Source organism: Myotis myotis, unplaced genomic scaffold, assembly GCF_014108235.1.
Source record: "Myotis myotis isolate mMyoMyo1 unplaced genomic scaffold, mMyoMyo1.p scaffold_m19_p_2, whole genome shotgun sequence".
NCBI lineage: Eukaryota > Metazoa > Chordata > Mammalia > Chiroptera > Vespertilionidae > Myotis > Myotis myotis.
Window position 1 is genome coordinate 88,701,761 of NW_023416324.1, and position 16,908 is coordinate 88,718,668.

The 16,908-nt window shown below is 45.2% G+C and overlaps 1 protein-coding gene and 1 long non-coding RNA gene across 6 annotated transcripts in view; both read right to left on the reverse strand.

Annotated features, from left to right (window-relative positions):
- Positions 1-3,374: 3,374 nt before the first annotated feature.
- Positions 3,375-7,475, reverse strand: LOC118677540. Its single transcript, XR_004974415.1, has 3 exons — positions 7,367-7,475; positions 6,027-6,973; positions 3,375-4,291 (listed from the first exon to the last, which is right to left on the reverse strand). It is a non-coding gene; the product is annotated as an uncharacterized LOC118677540 (long non-coding RNA).
- Positions 7,476-15,279: 7,804 nt separating this feature from the next.
- SNRNP48 (small nuclear ribonucleoprotein U11/U12 subunit 48) overlaps positions 15,280-16,908 on the reverse strand; it is a 29,107-nt gene continuing 27,478 nt past the window's right edge. For all 5 annotated transcript variants that reach the window (XM_036349382.1, XM_036349383.1, XM_036349385.1 and 2 more), the window contains one exon: positions 15,280-15,564. In XM_036349382.1, the coding sequence (XP_036205275.1) occupies positions 15,516-15,564 (49 nt within the window). In that variant the 3' untranslated portion in view covers positions 15,280-15,515. The remainder of the gene's footprint in view (positions 15,565-16,908) is intronic.

The window sequence follows — 16,908 nt, forward strand, 5'->3', positions numbered from 1 at the left end:
CCACCATCATATCCATCTCTTTTCCCATCTTCTCCAACTGGAACTCTGCCCCATAAACAACATTGCATTCCTCCCCCCAACCCCAACTGGTACCTCCATCTTTCCTTCCGTCTCTGCTTCCAATGGCCCTGGGGACCTAATGTGAGTGGAATCACGCAGTAGTTGTCTTCTTTTGACTGGCTTTTGCACTGAACATAATGTACTCAAGGTCCATGCACGTAGTAACTTGTGTCACAATGTTCTTCCCGTTTTGTTAATTGAATCTATTGGGTTGAGAAAGGTTAATAAGGTCATGTAGGCTTCAGGTGTACAAGTCTATAACCCACCATCTGTATATTGTACTGTGTGTTCACCACCTCAAGTCAAGTCTCCTTCTATCACTATTTGACACTTAACCCTCTTCCACCTCCGCCACCCCTTTTCTTCCTGTAGTCACTATAGTGATGTCCTTGTCTATGAGTTGCTGTTTTTCTTTGCTTAATCCCTTCACCCACTCACCCAGCCCCACAACCCTTTCCCCTCTGACCACTCTCAGTCTGTTCTCTTCCTATGAGTCCGTTTCTATTTTCTTTGTTAATTTATTTTGCTTATTAGATTCCATACATATGTGAAATTATACGGTATTCATCTGTCTCTGACTGGCTGATTTCACTTACCAAATGCTGTCCAGGTCCATCCATGCTGTCACAAATAGTTAAGATTCCCTTCTTTTACACAGCCAAGTAGTATTCCATTGTGTCAATGTACCAAAGCATTTTTATCCTCTCATCTTCTAACGGGCACATGGGCTGCTTCCAAATCTTAGTATTGTAAATATCACGGTAATGACCATAGCAATGAGTATATTCCTCCCAATCAGTGTGTCTGATATCTTGGAATACATTCCCAGAATTGGAATCACTGTTACATGGACACATGGAAGTTCCATTTTTAATTTTTTGAGGTAACTCCTTGCTGCTTTCTGCAGTGGCTTAGTAAAATGCATTCTCCCCATAGCTGCGCTGCTCTGTACCTGCACACAATGGTGAGCCCCAATCAGCATCACAGCCCTCCCTTAAGAGGCCCGTGGGGTGGACAGGAGGGATGCAAGGCTTGGCCTGGGTTTCTCAATGTACCTCACACTCCAGGCTCTTCTCATCACTGTGTATGCGGAGGCGACTTGGGAGCAGGAATTCAGGTAGCCGGAGCCAATACCACCATGGTTATGTTTAAGACCTGGCCTTCTTTTTATTTCTCTTTTTTCCATAGTTTTATCACAATGAAATTTACCATTTCCACTGTTTTGCGGTGCACAGTGCACTGGTGTTAAGGACATTCATACTGTTGTGCCGATGACACCACCATCATATCCATCACTTTTCCCATCTTCTCCAACTGAAACTCTGCCCCCAGTAAATAACTCTGCATCCCTCACCCCAACCCCACCACCACTGTTACCTCCATCTTGCCTTCCGTCTCTGACTCCGATGGTCCTGAGGACCACATGTGAGTGGAATCGCACAGTAGTTGCCTTCTTTTGACTGGCTTTTGCACTGAACATAATGTCTTGAAGGTCCATCCATGTTGTTGCTTGTGTCACAATGTTCTTCCCGTTATGTAAATTGAATCTATTGGGTTGACACAGGTTAATAAGGTCATGTAGGCTTCAGGTGTACAAGTCTATACCCCATCATCTGTATATTGTACTGTGTGTTCACCACCTCAAGTCAAGTCTCCTTCTATCACTATTTGACACTTAACCCTCTTCCACCTCCGCCAACCCTTTTCTTCCTGTAGTCACTATAGTGATGTCCTTGTCTATGAGTTGCTGTTTTTCTTTGCTTAATCCCTTCACCCACTCACCCAGCCCCACAACCCTTTCCCCTCTGACCACTCTCAGTCTGTTCTCTTCCTATGAGTCCGTTTCTATTTTCTTTGTTAATTTATTTTGCTCATTAGATTCCACACATATGTGAAATCATAGGGTATTCCTCTGTCTCTGACTGGCTGATTTCACTTACCAAATGCTTTCCAGGTCCATCCATGCTGTCACAAATAGTTAAGATTCCCTTCTTTTACACAGCCAAGTAGTATTCCATTGTGTCAATGTACCAAAGCATTTTTATCCACTCATTTTCTGACGGGCACATGGGCTGCTTCCAAATCTTAGTATTGTAAATATCACGGTAATGACCATAGCAATGAGTATATTCCTTCCAATCAGTGTGTCTGATATCTTGGAATACATTCCCAGAATTGGAATCACTGTTACATGGACACATGGAAGTTCCATTTTTAATTTTTTGAGGTAACTCCTTGCTGCTTTCTGCAGTGGCTGCATAAAATGCATTCTCCCCATAGCTGCGCTGCTCTGTACCTGCACAAAATGGTGAGCCCCAATCAGCATCACAGCCCTCTCTTAAGAGGCCCGTGGGTTGGACAGGAGGGATGCAAAGCTTGGCCTGGGTTTCTCAATGTACCTCACACTCCAGGCTCTTCTCATCACTGTGTATCCGGAGGCGACTTGGGAGCAGGAATTCAGGTAGCCGGAGCCAATACCACCATGGTTATGTTTAAGACCTGGGCTTGTTTTTATTTCTTTTCTTTGCATAGTTTTATCACAGTGTAACTTACCATTTCCACTCGTTTCCGGTGAACATTGCAGTGGTGTTAAGGACATTCAACTGTTGTGCCGGCCACACCACCATCATATCCATCTCTTTTCCCATCTTCTCCAACTGGAACTCTGCCCCATAAACAACATTGCATTTCTCACCCCAATCCCCCACCACTGGTACCTCCATCTTGCCTTCCGTCTCTGCCTCCGATGGCCCTGGGGTCATAATGTGAGTGGAATCACACAGTAGTTGTCTTCTTTTGACTGGCTTTTGCACTGAACATAATGTACTCAAGGTCCATGCACATAGTAACTTGTGTCACAATGTTCTTCCCGTTTTGTTAATTGAATCTATTGGGTTGACAAAGGTTAATAAGGTCATGTAGGCTTCAGGTGTACAAGTCTATAACCCATCATCTGTATATTGTACTGTGTGTTCACCACCTCAAGTCAAGTCTCCTTCTATCACTATTTGACACTTAACCCTCTTCCACCTCCGCCATCCCTTTTCTTCCTGTAGTCACTATAGTGATGTCCTTGTCTATGAGTTGTTGTTTTTCTTTGCTTAATCCCTTCACCCACTCACCCAGCCCCACAACCCTTTCCCCTCTGATCACTCTCAGTCTGTTCTCTTCCTATGAGTCCGTTTCTATTTTCTTTGTTAATTTATTTTGCTCATTAGATTCCACATGTATGTGAAATCATACGGTATTAGTCTTTCTCTGACTGGCTGATTTCACTTACGATAATGCTGTCCAGGTCCATCCACCCTGTCCCAAATAGTTAAGATTCCCTTCTTTTACACAGCCAAGTAGTATTCCATTGTGTCAATGTACCAAAGCATTTTTATCCACTCATTTTCTGACGGGCACATGGGCTGCTTCCAAATCTTAGTATTGTAAATATCACGGTAATGACCATAGCAATGAGTATATTCCTTCCAATCAGTGTGTCTGATATCTTGGAATACATTCCCAGAATTGGAATCACTGTTACATGGACACATGGAAGTTCCATTTTTAATTTTTTGAGGTAACTCCTTGCTGCTTTCTGCAGTGGCTGCGTAAAATGCATTCTCCCCATAGCTGCGCTGCTCTGTACCTGCACACAATGGTGAGCCTCAATCAGCATCACAGCCCTCTCTTAAGAGGCCCGTGGGGTGGACAGGAGGGATGCAAGGCTTGGCCTGGGTTTCTGAATGTACCTCACACTCCAGGCTCTTCTCATCACTGTGTATCCGGAGGCGTCTGGGGAGCAGGAAATCAGGTAGCCGGAGCCAATACCACCATGGTTATGTTTAAGACCTGGGCTTGTTTTTATTTCTTTTCTTTGCATAGTTTTATCACAGTGTAACTTACCATTGCCACTCGTTTCCGGTGAACATTGCAGTGGTGTTAAGGACATTCATACTGTTGTGCCGGCCACACCACCATCATATCCATCACTTTTCCCATCTTCTGCAACTGGAACTCTCCCCCAGTAAACAACACTGGATTCCTCACCCCAACCCCACCACCACTGGTACCTCCATCTTCTCTTCCGTCTCTGCCTCCGATGGCCCTGGGGGTCATAATGTGAGTGGAATCACACAGTAGTTGTCTTCTTTGACTGTCTTTTGCACTGAACATAATGTCTTCAAGGTCCATGCATGTAGAAGCTTGTGTCACAATGTTCTTCCCGTTTTGTTAATTGAATCTATTGGGTTGACACAGGTTAATAAGGTCATGTAGGCTTCAGGTGTACAAGTCTATACCCCATCATCTGTATATTGTACTGTGTGTTCACCACCCCAAGCCAAGTCTCCTTCCATCACTATTTGATTGCCTTTATCCACTTCCACTTCTGCCACCCTCTTTCCTTCCCGAAATCACAATCGTGATGTCTGTGTCTATGAGTTGTTGTTTTCCTATGCTTAATCCCTTCACCCTCTGACCCAGACCTACAACGCCTTCCCCTCTGACCACTGTCAGTCACTCTTTCTATGACTCTGTTTCTATTTTCTTTGTGAATTTATTTTGCTCATTAGATTCCCCACATATGTGAAATCATACGGTATTAGTCTTTCTCTGACTGGCTGATTTCACTTACCATAATGATTGCCAGGTCCATCCACTCTGTCACAAACAGTTAAGATTCCTTTCCTTATCAAAGCCAAGTAGTATTCCATTGTGTTAACGTTCCAAAGCATTTTTATCCACTCATTTTCTGACGGGCACATGGGCTGCTTCCAAATCTTAGTATTGTAAATATCACGGTAATGACCATAGCAATGAGTATATTCCTTCCAATCAGTGTGTCTGATATCTTGGAATACATTCCCAGAATTGGAATCACTGTTACATGGACACATGGAAGTTCCATTTTTAATTTTTTGAGGTAACTCCTTGCTGCTTTCTGCAGTGGCTGAGTAAAATGCATTCTCCCCATAGCTGCGCTGCTCTGTACCTGCACACAATGGTGAGCCCCAATCAGCATCACAGCCCTCCCTTAAGAGGCCCGTGGGGTGGACAGGAGGGATGCAAGGCTTGGCCTGGGTTTCTCAATGTACCTCACACTCCAGGCTCTTCTCATCACTGTGTATGCGGAGACGACATGGGAGCAGGAATTCAGGTAGCCGGAGCCAATACCACCATGGTTATGTTTAAGACCTGGTCTTGTTTTTATTTCTTTTCTTTGCATAGTTTTATCACAGTGTAACTTATCATTTCCACTCATTTCCGGTGAACATTGCAGTGGTGTTAAGGACATTCAACTGTTGTGCCGGCCACACCACCATCATATCCATCTCCTTTCCCATCTTCTCCAACTGGAACTCTGCCCCATAAACAACATTGCATTTGACACCCCAACCCCTCCACCACTGGTACCTCCATCTTGCCTTCCGTCTCTGGCTCTGATGGCCCTGAGGACCTCATGTGAGTGGAATCACACAGTAGTTGTCTTCTTTTGACTGGCTTTTGCACTGAACATAATGTACTCAAGGTCCATGCACGTAGTAACTTGTGTCACAGTGTTCTTCCCGTTTTGTTAATTGAATCTATTGGGTTGACAAAGGTTAATAAGGTCATGGAGGCTTCAGGTGTACAAGTCTATAACCCACCATCTGTATATTGTACTGTGTGTTCACCACCTCAAGTCAAGTCTCCTTCTATCACTATTTGACACTTAACCCTCTTCCACCTCCGCCACCCCTTTTCTTCCTGTAGTCACTATAGTGATGTCCTTGTCTATGAGTTGTTGTTTTTCTTTGCTTAATCCCTTCACCCACTCACCCAGCCCCACAACCCTTTCCCCTCTGACCACTCTCAGTCTGTTCTCTTCCTATGAGTCCGTTTCTATTTTCTTTGTTAATTTATTTTGCTCATTAGATTCCACACATATGTGAAATTATACGGTATTCCTTTGTCTCTGACTGGCTGATTTCACTTACCAAATGCTGTCCAGGTCCATCCATGCTGTCCCAAATAGTTAAGATTCCCTTCTTTTACACAGCCAAGTAGTATTCCATTGTGTCAATGTACCAAAGCATTTTTATCCACTCATTTTCTGACGGGCACATGGGCTGCTTCCAAATCTTAGTATTGTAAATATCACGGTAATGACCATAGCAATGAGTATATTCCTTCCAATCAGTGTGTCTGATATCTTGGAATACATTCCCAGAATTGGAATCACTGTTACATGGACACATGGAAGTTCCATTTTTAATTTTTTGAGGTAACTCCTTGCTGCTTTCTGCAGTGGCTGCGTAAAATGCATTCTCCCCATAGCTGCGCTGCTCTGTACCTGCACACAATGGTGAGCCCCAATCAGCATCACAGCCCTCTCTTAAGAGGCCCGTGGGTTGGACAGGAGGGATGCAAGGCTTGGCCTGGGTTTCTCAATGTACCTCACACTCCAGGCTCTTCTCATCACTGTGTATCCGGAGGCGGCTGGGGAGCAGGAAATCAGGTAGCCGGAGCCAATACCACCATGGTTATGTTTAAGACCTGGGCTTGTTTTTATTTCTTTTCTTTGCATAGTTTTATCACAGTGTAACTTACCATTTCCACTCGTTTCCGGTGAACATTGCAGTGGTGTTAAGGACATTCAACTGTTGTGCCGGCCACACCACCATCATATCCATCTCTTTTCCCATCTTCTCCAACTGGAACTCTGCCCCATAAACAACATTGCATTTCTCACCCCAACCTCCCACCACTGGTACCTCCATCTTGCCTTCCGTCTCTGCCTCCGATGGCCCTGGGGTCATAATGTGAGTGGAATCACACAGTAGTTGTCTTCTTTTGACTGGCTTTTGCACTGAACATAATGTACTCAAGGTCCATGCACGTAGTAACTTGTGTCACAATGTTCTTCCCGTTTTGTTAATTGAATCTATTGGGTTGACAAAGGTTAATAAGGTCATGTAGGCTTCAGGTGTACAAGTCTATAACCCACCATCTGTATATTGTACTGTGTGTTCACCACCTCAAGTCAAGTCTCCTTCTATCACTATTTGACACTTAACCCTCTTCCACCTCCGCCACCCCTTTTCTTCCTGTAGTCACTATAGTGATGTCCTTGTCTATGAGTTGCTGTTTTTCTTTGCTTAATCCCTTCACCCACTCACCCAGCCCCACAACCCTTTTCCCTCTGATCACTCTCAGTCTGTTCTCTTCCTATGAGTCTGTTTCTATTTTCTTTGTTAATTTATTTTGCTTATTAAATTCCATACATATGTGAAATTATACGGTATTCATCTGTCTCTGACTGGCTGATTTCACTTACCAAATGCGGTCCAGGTCCATCCATGCTGTCACAAATAGTTAAGATTCCCTTCTTTTACACAGCCAAGTAGTATTCCATTGTGTCAATGTACCAAAGCATTTTTATCCACACATCTACGGATGGGCACATGGGCCTTCCAAATATTGGCAATGTAAATACCACTGCAATGAACATAGCAGTGCATAGGTTCGTTCCAATCAGTGTCTCTGATTTCTTGGAATACATTCCCAGAAGTGGAATCACTTTGCTACATGGAAGTACGGAAGTTCCATTTTTAATTTTTTGAGGTATCTACTTACCGCTTTCCGCAGTGGCTACATAAAATGCATTCTCCCCATAGGTGTGCTTCTCTGCACCTGCACACAATGGTGAGCACCACGCATCATCATAGGCTTCTCTTACGAGGCCTGTGGGGTGGACAGGAGCGATCCTCGGCTTGCCGAGGGTTTCTCAAGGGACCTCACGTCCCAGACTCTTCTCATCACTGTGTATCCAGAGGCGTCTTGGGAGCAGGAATTCAGGTAGCCAGAGCTCGTCCCACCATGATTATGTTTAAGTCCTGGCCTTCTTTTTCTTTCTCTTCTTTGCATAGTTTTATCACAGTGAAATTTACCATTTCCACTGTTTTCCAGTGCACAGTTTAGTGGTGTTAAGGACATTCATACTGTTCTGCGGCCCGCAGCACCATCATCTCCATCAAGTTTCCCATCTTCTCCCACTAAAACTTTCATCCCTTTTATACCCTATCCTATGTTCCCCCACTCCATCCCGTGAAGATCACTTTGTGATTTGACATTTGAAAAAATTATTTGAGATGTGCCTTGAAAGCACCAGGACCATTTAAGCAGATGAAGAGGGTGAGATATACTTCAGATACATAGAGTCGGCTCGTGGCCTTGAGGCAGTAGAGATGAACACTGGAGCCCTGAGCACACAGCATTCTGAGGCCGGTGAGTGAGGGGCAGGGCAGGGAAACAGAAAACCTTCCATTGAGTGGGCAGGGCAGAGGAGAAAACGAACCAACCACAGAGTGTTCAGAACAAGGTAGATAGTCGGCCCTCCATGAGAAGGCAGTGAGAAAAGGGACTGAGGGAAGGGACAGAGCTGGAAGTACTGGGAACCCTTCATGGGGGAACACGGGACCCTCCGTGGAGGGGGCAGTGTCCTCTGTCATCTCTCCCTCCTCTTCTGTCCACCCTGCTCTTCCCCCACCATGGAGGGTTGCCAGTCTTCCCTACCCGGCCACCTCCATGAAGGGCCCCCGCTTCCTCTACCCTATACCATCCATTAACCGTCCCCTGTCCCCCTGCCCTGTACACTAAATTGAGGGTCTCCTATCCCACCTGCCCTGTACCTTAAATGGAGGGTCCCCGCTCCCCCCTGCCCTGTACCCTCCATGGAGGGTCCCCTGTACCCCTGCTCTATGCCCTCCATGGAGGGTCCCCTATTCCCCCGTGCCCTTTATCCTCAGGGAGGGTCCCCTGTCCCCCTGCCCTATACTCTTCATGGAGGGACTGCTAACACCAGTCCTTCTCCCTCCATAGAGGGACTCCAGCCCCCGTGTCCTGCCCCCTTTATGTTAGGTCCCCTGTCCTCCCTGCCCTGGCCCCTCCATGAAAGATGCCATGTCTGCCCTGCCAGACCCCGTCCGTGGAGGGTCCACAGTTCCCCCACCTTCCCCACTGCATGGAGGGGGCAGGACAGGGGGCACTGGAGACCCCCATTTCCTCTGCCCTGCCCCATCCCTCAGATTCCCATGTCCCCACTCTCCTGTCCCATCCATGGAGGGTTCCCTGACCCAGTGCCGTGTCCTGTTTCTTCCATGGAGGTGGTCCTATACCCCTGCTCTGCTTCCTCCATGGAGGGTCCCTGTTTTTCTGTCCTGCCACATCCATGAAGGATCCACAGTCCCCCCTCCATGGAAGGTCCCCTACCTCCTGTGCCCTGTACCCTCCATGGCGGTCGCCTGTCCCCCCTGAACTGCCCCCTCCATGGAGGGTCCCCTATCCCCCTGGCCTGTACCCTAAATTAAGGGTCCCCTGTCCACCCTGCCCTGCCCCCTCCATAGAGGGTCCCCTACCCTCTGCCCTGTATCCTCCATGTAGGGTCCCCCCCTTGCCCTGCCCCCTCAATGGAGGGTCTTCTGTTTCCCTGCCCTGTCCCTCACTCACCGGCCTCTGAGAGGTGTGTGCTCAGGTCTCCAGTGTTCATCTCTCCTGCCTCCAGGCCGTGTGCCCACTCCCTATACCTGAAGCACATCTCACCCTCTTCATCTGTACCCCTCAAATATCATTTCAAATGCCAAATCACAGAGTGACCTTTAAAGAAGATAAATCTGATCATGTCATTCTCCTGCCTAACCCACCAACGGGCCCTTTATCCGCTGCCTCTCCTGCACCCAGCCAGCCTGGTTCTCCCTGCCCCGGGGGCACTGCTGTACCTTCTGTGGTGGCTTCCCCTTCTCCATGGGGCCAGCTCTGTCTCAACAGCCGAGTCGGGGTTTCAATCTGACAAGACCTTGGGGAGCTCTTCCTGAGCCTGCTGGGGAATCACCCAGCAGTGTCCCAGCCCAGCCTTGTGGGGATCATGTGGCAACAGGTCACAGAACTAAGACAGGTCACAGAGGTAACCTGGCAACTGTCCTGGGTTAGGCAGGTGGGCAAGTTAACCAGGTGTTTTTCTGTTTGTAAATCAGTGAGTGGACATTTATTGAGCACCAAACCCCAGACCCTGTACTGAATGCGCAGAGGGTGTGGCCCCACACTGCGGTCCTGGCCCTCAGTAACCAGGTGTTCTTGAAAGAGGGGAGTGTGGGCTGGGCAGGAGGGTGGGTCAGGGATGCCATGGGAGAAACTCAACACGCTCTGCTGGCTTTGAGGCTGGAGAAAGGGATCACGGACCAAGGTTTTCCGGAGGCCCCAGCAGCTGGCAGTGGCTTAGGCAGAATCATGGAACGGAATGGTCTCCTAGGAACAGATTCTGCCGCACCCAGGAGCAGGGGCGGCGGGTCTCCTGGAGCCTGCGGGGAGGAGCGTAGCCCCATCAATCTGCCCCAGGTTTCTCACCTACATCACTTGCAGTCACACCTCCATTTGAGGGCATTTGTTAGGGCAGTGATAGAAAAGCAACACAGCCCCTGTTGCTGCCTAGTCTCAGCACCTAAGAGTTTTCTTCATGGCTCTGAGTATCTTCTGAAACAAACTGCTGTTGTTGTTCACTCGTCTTCCAGCCCCTCAGCACTTGAAACGTAACCGGTGAAGGCCCACCCCTAAAGCCCAGGTCCAGGGAGGGCCATAGGAGGAGCACCTGTGTTCCATGAGTTTGGGACTAAAGGGCTCTCTTCTGATTTCATAGAATGTTATTTTGTAATAAACCTGATTCATTATCATATAAACACATATGATTTGTTAAACCTCTTTAGAACATCCCAAACTAGACGTTCGGTGCACAAAAACTTGTGCACTCCGGGGGGAGTGGTCCCTCAGCCCGGCCTGTGCCCTCTCGCAGTCTGGGACCCCTCAGGGGATGACCACCTGCTGGCTTAGGCCCACTCCCCAGGGGATTGGGCTTAAGATGGCAATCAGACATCCCTCTGGCAGCCCGGCAGCCCTCGGGGGATGTCCACTTGCCAGCGGGGAGCAGACCTAAGCTGCAGTTGGACGTCCTTAGCGCTGCTGAGGAGGCAGAAGAGGCTCCAACCACCAACAGTGTACTGGCAGCAGTCAGCCTGGCTTGTGACTGGCTGAGCAGAGCTCCCCCTGTGGGAGTGCACTGAACACCAGGGGGCAGCTCGTGCATTGAGCGTCTGGCCCCTGGTGGTCAGTGTGTGTCATAGTGACCTGTCATTCCCAGTTGTTCTACTGTTAGTTTGCATATTACCCTTTTACTATATAGGATAGAGGCCTGGTGCATGGGTGGGGGTCCCGCTGGGTTGCCTGGTCAGCCTGGGTGTGGGGCTTATGGCTTTTTGCAGGCTGGTCAAGCTTCCTCCCCCCCCCCCCCTGTGGGAACCCTCACCCCATGGAGGTTTGGCCAGCCTGGGTGAGGGGCTGATGGGTATTTGCAGGTTGGCCACCCCCCCTTTAGGGTGGGGGGTCCCCACTGGGGTGCCTGGCCAGTCTGGGTGAGGGGCCGAGGGCCATTTTCTGGCTGGCCAAGCGCCCCCGGCAACGGAAGCTCCCAGCCTCGCCTTTTTTTCTTTTTATTCTGGGATTTATTTACCTTCTATAATTGAAACTTTGTTGCTTTGAGTGGAGCTCAGAGCCAGCCGAGGCAGTGAAGCTTGGCTTCCTGCTCGCTCCAGCTCCGTGGCCATGGCCAGCTGAAAGCAGGTATCTGGGGTTTATTTACCTTCTATAATTGAAACTTTGTTGCTTTGAGTGGAGCTCAGAGCCGGCTGTGGGAAGCTTGGCTTCCTCCATCATTGTGGCAACCAAGCCTCCAGCTCACTCGAGCTCCGTGGCTGCTGGCCGCCATCTTGGTTGGGTTAATTCACATATAGTCGCTCTGATTTGCTGGTGGACGTGGCTTACGGCATAGCAAATGTACGGTCAATTTGCATGTTTGTCTTTTATTAGTGTAGATAAAAAATTCACAAATTAAAATTTTTGTTTTTTTATTTTTAATTGTTTTATTGCTTAAAGTATTACAAAGAATATATGTCTCCTTTTTTTTTTCTCCCCTTGACCCTCCCTAGCCTCCCATGCCCCCCAGTGTCTTGTGTCCATTGGTTAAGCTCGTATGCAGGGTGGATTAAAGTGTGAACCCTGGAGCAAGATTGCCTGGATTGACATTCTAGCTCAGGGGTGGGCAAACTTTTTGACTCGAGGGCCACAACGGGTTCTTAAACTGGACCGGAGAGCCGGAACAAAAGCATGGATGGAGTGTTTGTGTAAACTAATATAAATTCAAAGTAAACATCATTACATAAAAGGGCACGGCCTCTTTTTTTTTTAGTTTTATTCATTTCAAACGGGCCGGATCCAGCCCACAGGCCGTCGTTTGCCCACGGCTGTTCTAGCTCTACCACTTTCCTTGAGAAGAAGAGCAAGTTACCTAACTCATGAGCCTTAGGCTCTTCATTTCTAAAATAGTGAGAATATTTACACCCGAGTTTTTTATGAAAATTAAGTAGGTTTAATAGAAAGAGCTCATCAAAACCATAATGAGGTGCCACTTTACACCCATTAGGGTGGCTATTATCAAAAAACAAAATAACACCAGAAATAACAAGTGTTGCAAAGGATATAGAGAAACTGGATCCCTGCTATACTGCTGATGAGAATGTGAAAATATACAAACACTGTGGAAAACAGTAAGATGGTTTCTCAAAAAATTAAACAATTATCTTATGACTCAGCAGTTACAGTTCTAGGTATGCACTCAAAGAATTGAAAACAGAGATTCAAGCAAATATTTTAGACCCATGCTCACAGTGGTGTGGAAGGAACAAAAAGTGTAAGGAACACATTCTCGTGCACAGATGATTACACAAAATATGACATATACATACAATGAAATACTTAATTTTAAAAAGAAATTTTGACACACACATGGATGCACATTGAAGACATTATGCCAAGGGAAATAAGCCAGGTACAAATCCATAGACAGAAAGCAGAATGGTAGTTCCCAGTGACTTTCAGGGCACAGAATAGAGCATTGTTGTTTAATGGGTACACAGAGTTTCAGTTGGGGGAAGATGAAAGCGTTCTGGAGATGGCTGGTTGCACAACTATGGAAGGTGCGTAATGCCACTTAAAAAATGTTAACTTTACTGTATATTTTATTTTTTGAGCCGAGCCAGCTCAGCCAGGTTCAGTGAGCCTGAGAGGGGGCGGTGAGGGATTGAGAAAAGACAAGAGAAAAAAATCTGGGTCTGGGTAGGACGCTGTCCTCTCTGATGGAGAGCGAGAAACAGCGTCAGAGCCTGTAAGCCACCTCTTTATTTTATAGCCAGATTCCATGGGGCAAAGTAAGGGCATGGTTACAACATTCTCCTGGGTTTCGAATCTACTCAATTACATGCACCTGAACTCTATTAAGCCCACATCACTCAGCCATGTGGGACCACAGGCTCAGACCACAGGTTTAAGCTTACAACTACAGCTTTTGGCTATAATTGTGCTGGGAGGGCTTTGCCCTCCAAACTAGGACTTGCACGTGGCTTTGCCACGAGACGACTGTGCCCTCTCATTAGTCTGAGGCTTGGACAGTCCAAACACTGTAGCTGCTCTCCAGTTTTTTTAAAAATGTTTTCATTAATTTCAGAGAGAGGAAAAGAGAGGGAGTAAGAGGGATAAATAGAAACATCAATGATGAGAAGCATTGATTGGCTGCCTCCTGCATGCCCCCCACTGGGGATGTAGCCCACAACCGGGCACTTCCCCTGACCAAGAATTGAACCCTGACCTCCTGCTTCATGGGTCAATGCTCAATCCCTGAGCCACATTGGCCAGGCTAACGTGTATTTTACAATTTTAAAAGCTCAGAACAGAGACTGTCACATAGTAAGTGCTCCATAAACATTAACTACCCTTAAGGCTTTTGAAAGCGTTCGAGAGAGAAAATTTACACAGTAGATCAGAAATGTATGTGAGAGGATGTCATCTGAGCTGGGACTTAGTGGATGAGTAAGATGGATAGCAGTTACGGTAATTATTACCATCAGCCTTTTATGAATAAAAAGTCAGATGTTAGGTGAAAGGGGTCTTCAAATGCTCGTCAAAATTTAAAATAAATTAATAACTATTACATGCTAGGCATGAGGGTTATATTGATGAAGGGGTCCGAAACACAAATAGGTAAGCATGGAAAATTAATATGTTCAAGGATCAAATACCTCTTACATAATTCCACATTTTATAGGCCAGTTTGCAGTAGTTACTTAAAACTTCGGACTTCAAAGAACTCTGGTTACATCTTAGATCATCCGATTTTTCCACAACCCCACCATTCCACTCCCTTTCCACTTATTTTTCTACTAAAATCCCAAGTATACCTTTTAATAACTCAATGAAATGTACACTTAAAATGGATGCATTTTATTTTAGTAAACAGTACCTCAATAAATTTCATTTACAAAACAAAACAAAATGACAGTATATTTTTAAGAGTTCATTTAGAAAAAAGAAAATGACAATTTTTAATTAAAATATGAATACCTTATTTTTTTCACTTTTAAAAAATATGCTTTTATTGATTTCAGAGAGAGAAAGGGAGGAGAGATAAAAACATTGATTGGCTGCCTCTTGCATACACCCTATTGGTGCATGTGCCCTGACCAGCAATTAAACCATGACCTCCTGGTCCATGGGATAATGCTCAACCATGAGCCACACTGGCCAGGTTGAATACCTTATTTTTAAGAAATTAATGTATTATGGATAAAGCTAAAGTTTCCGTTGACCACCTTCCCAATCTTCACTGCCAACCCTTATCTCTCCCATTTATACAGTCTCCCCCAATTGATCACTGCTGGCAGTGTGATATGGGTTCTTCTGAACTTTTAAAAATATATTTACATACATATATAGCCACTGAAAATGTACAGTACTGTATATATCTTTCAGCAATTTGCTGTTGTCACTTAACATTATGTTTCTGAAAGGTATCCATATTTATATAAATAAAGTTTATTTTTAAAATCTGATATAAATAATCTATTATATGACTATAGTGCATTTTATTTAGCCAGACCTTTCCCCTCCTGACAGATATTTAGGTTGCTTTTCTCTATTACAACTCATCAGTGTAGTGGTAAATAACAGTTACCACTGGGTGGCCATAGGAATAGGAGATGGCGTTCTGTAAGGTTCAACCTTTTACAGTAAGAATGCATTCATGTATTATTTATATAATTTAAGTACTGATTTGAAGAATTTTCTGATACATAAATTATCAAAAAGAAAAAAACAAAAACAAAATTAGTGACAGGAAGCAGTCATCTATTAAAATATATGGAAAACAATGTTATAGGGCATAACAGTGAACTCATGGTTTGAGACATAAGCACTTACTGAAAAATAGTGATATGAGCACTAAACAGGTCATATAAACATTTTCCCCTATGCAAAGCAATTACAATGAAAACATCAGCACATTGGTTATCTTGGCATCAGCATAATTAACACATGCATGAATACTTCATTTATACTTTTTGCTTTCTTCTTTTATGACTATGATATCTTTCCCCATCCCTGAAATGAAAGGGGTAAAAATAAACACTATCATAGCATGATTTCTGATAACTAATCAAGAGTTAATTTCTACAAACTTATTATAAAATATCATTCATTATATGACTCAAAAGTGATTACTAAGCAGATATTTCATTTTTATAAGAGAACGACTAAATCGGAGCTAGCTTTAAATCTTTGAACTGAATGATAGTAAGATAAGTAAAATTATTAAACCAATAAGCCTTACAATTTCCTGATCACCAGCGGCCCTGGAGAGAGAGGCATCATTTGCGAGCCCATTATCAGACAAGCACTGTGCACATAAATCCTACATAAGACATGGGCCTGCCCTCGCAGAGCTCAGAGCCTAGTAAGGAGAGTAATGATTAAGCATGTGCCAGGTAGATAGGTAACAAAATGGAAAAGATCAGCTTCATGGGAATGACTAAGCTGGGTCTTAAAAGATGAAGAGTTTACCAAGCAGGCCTTAGGCAGCAGAACATGACATGGCAAGGTAGAATTGTAGCACAGTGTGGATGAGAAACTGTAGCAATTCGGGCTGGCTAAAGCACTACTACCTATTTCATGGGTAGTGACAAAATACAAGGATAGGTAGGCAGATGCCCTGATCCAGGAGGTCTTGAGAGCCATTCTAAGGAATATGAACTTTGCCACTGAAGAGCTGTAAGAGGTGAAAGTTCACTCTGGCAGCAGGGTAGAGATGAATCCGTAAGGGACAAGCTTCTAGACAGGTAGAGCAATTAGGAAAACAGCCATCCTTTTCCAGATGGACAGCAATAATGACAGAGGAAGGGTAAATGAGGTCTTCAGGTAGAACTGACAGCAATTAAGACTGGATAGTAAGGAATAAGAAAGGAGTATCTAACATGACTCCTTGATTTCTGGCTCAGGTGAACAAATGACGGTCATTCATTAACCAGGATAGGAAATGCTGGGAAAGAGGAACAGGCTGAGAAAAAGATGGCTTCAGGTAAAGCCCCACTGAACATGGGATCTAGGAAGATGCTCAATAAGCAGCTGAAATATAGGATAGACCTCAACTGCTTTTAATTTATTACTTTAGCATTAGTTCATATCACTCAGCTATCAAAATTTTATCAGGGATATTAACAGGGCAAAATTGACTGCTATTAAAGTTTGGATCTTCTCACCGACACTATATACCCTACACCTTAGGAATTAGCAAAGGAAGAAAACAAAAAAAGAGAGAGGGACAGTTGAAGGGAGGAAGGAAGAAGCAGGGAAAAAAACAAACACCTTTTTAACACGATTAACTGTCTACCTACACATGACTTAAGAAACTCTACCTTAAGGTAAACAATTCACTGTTGGATGATACAA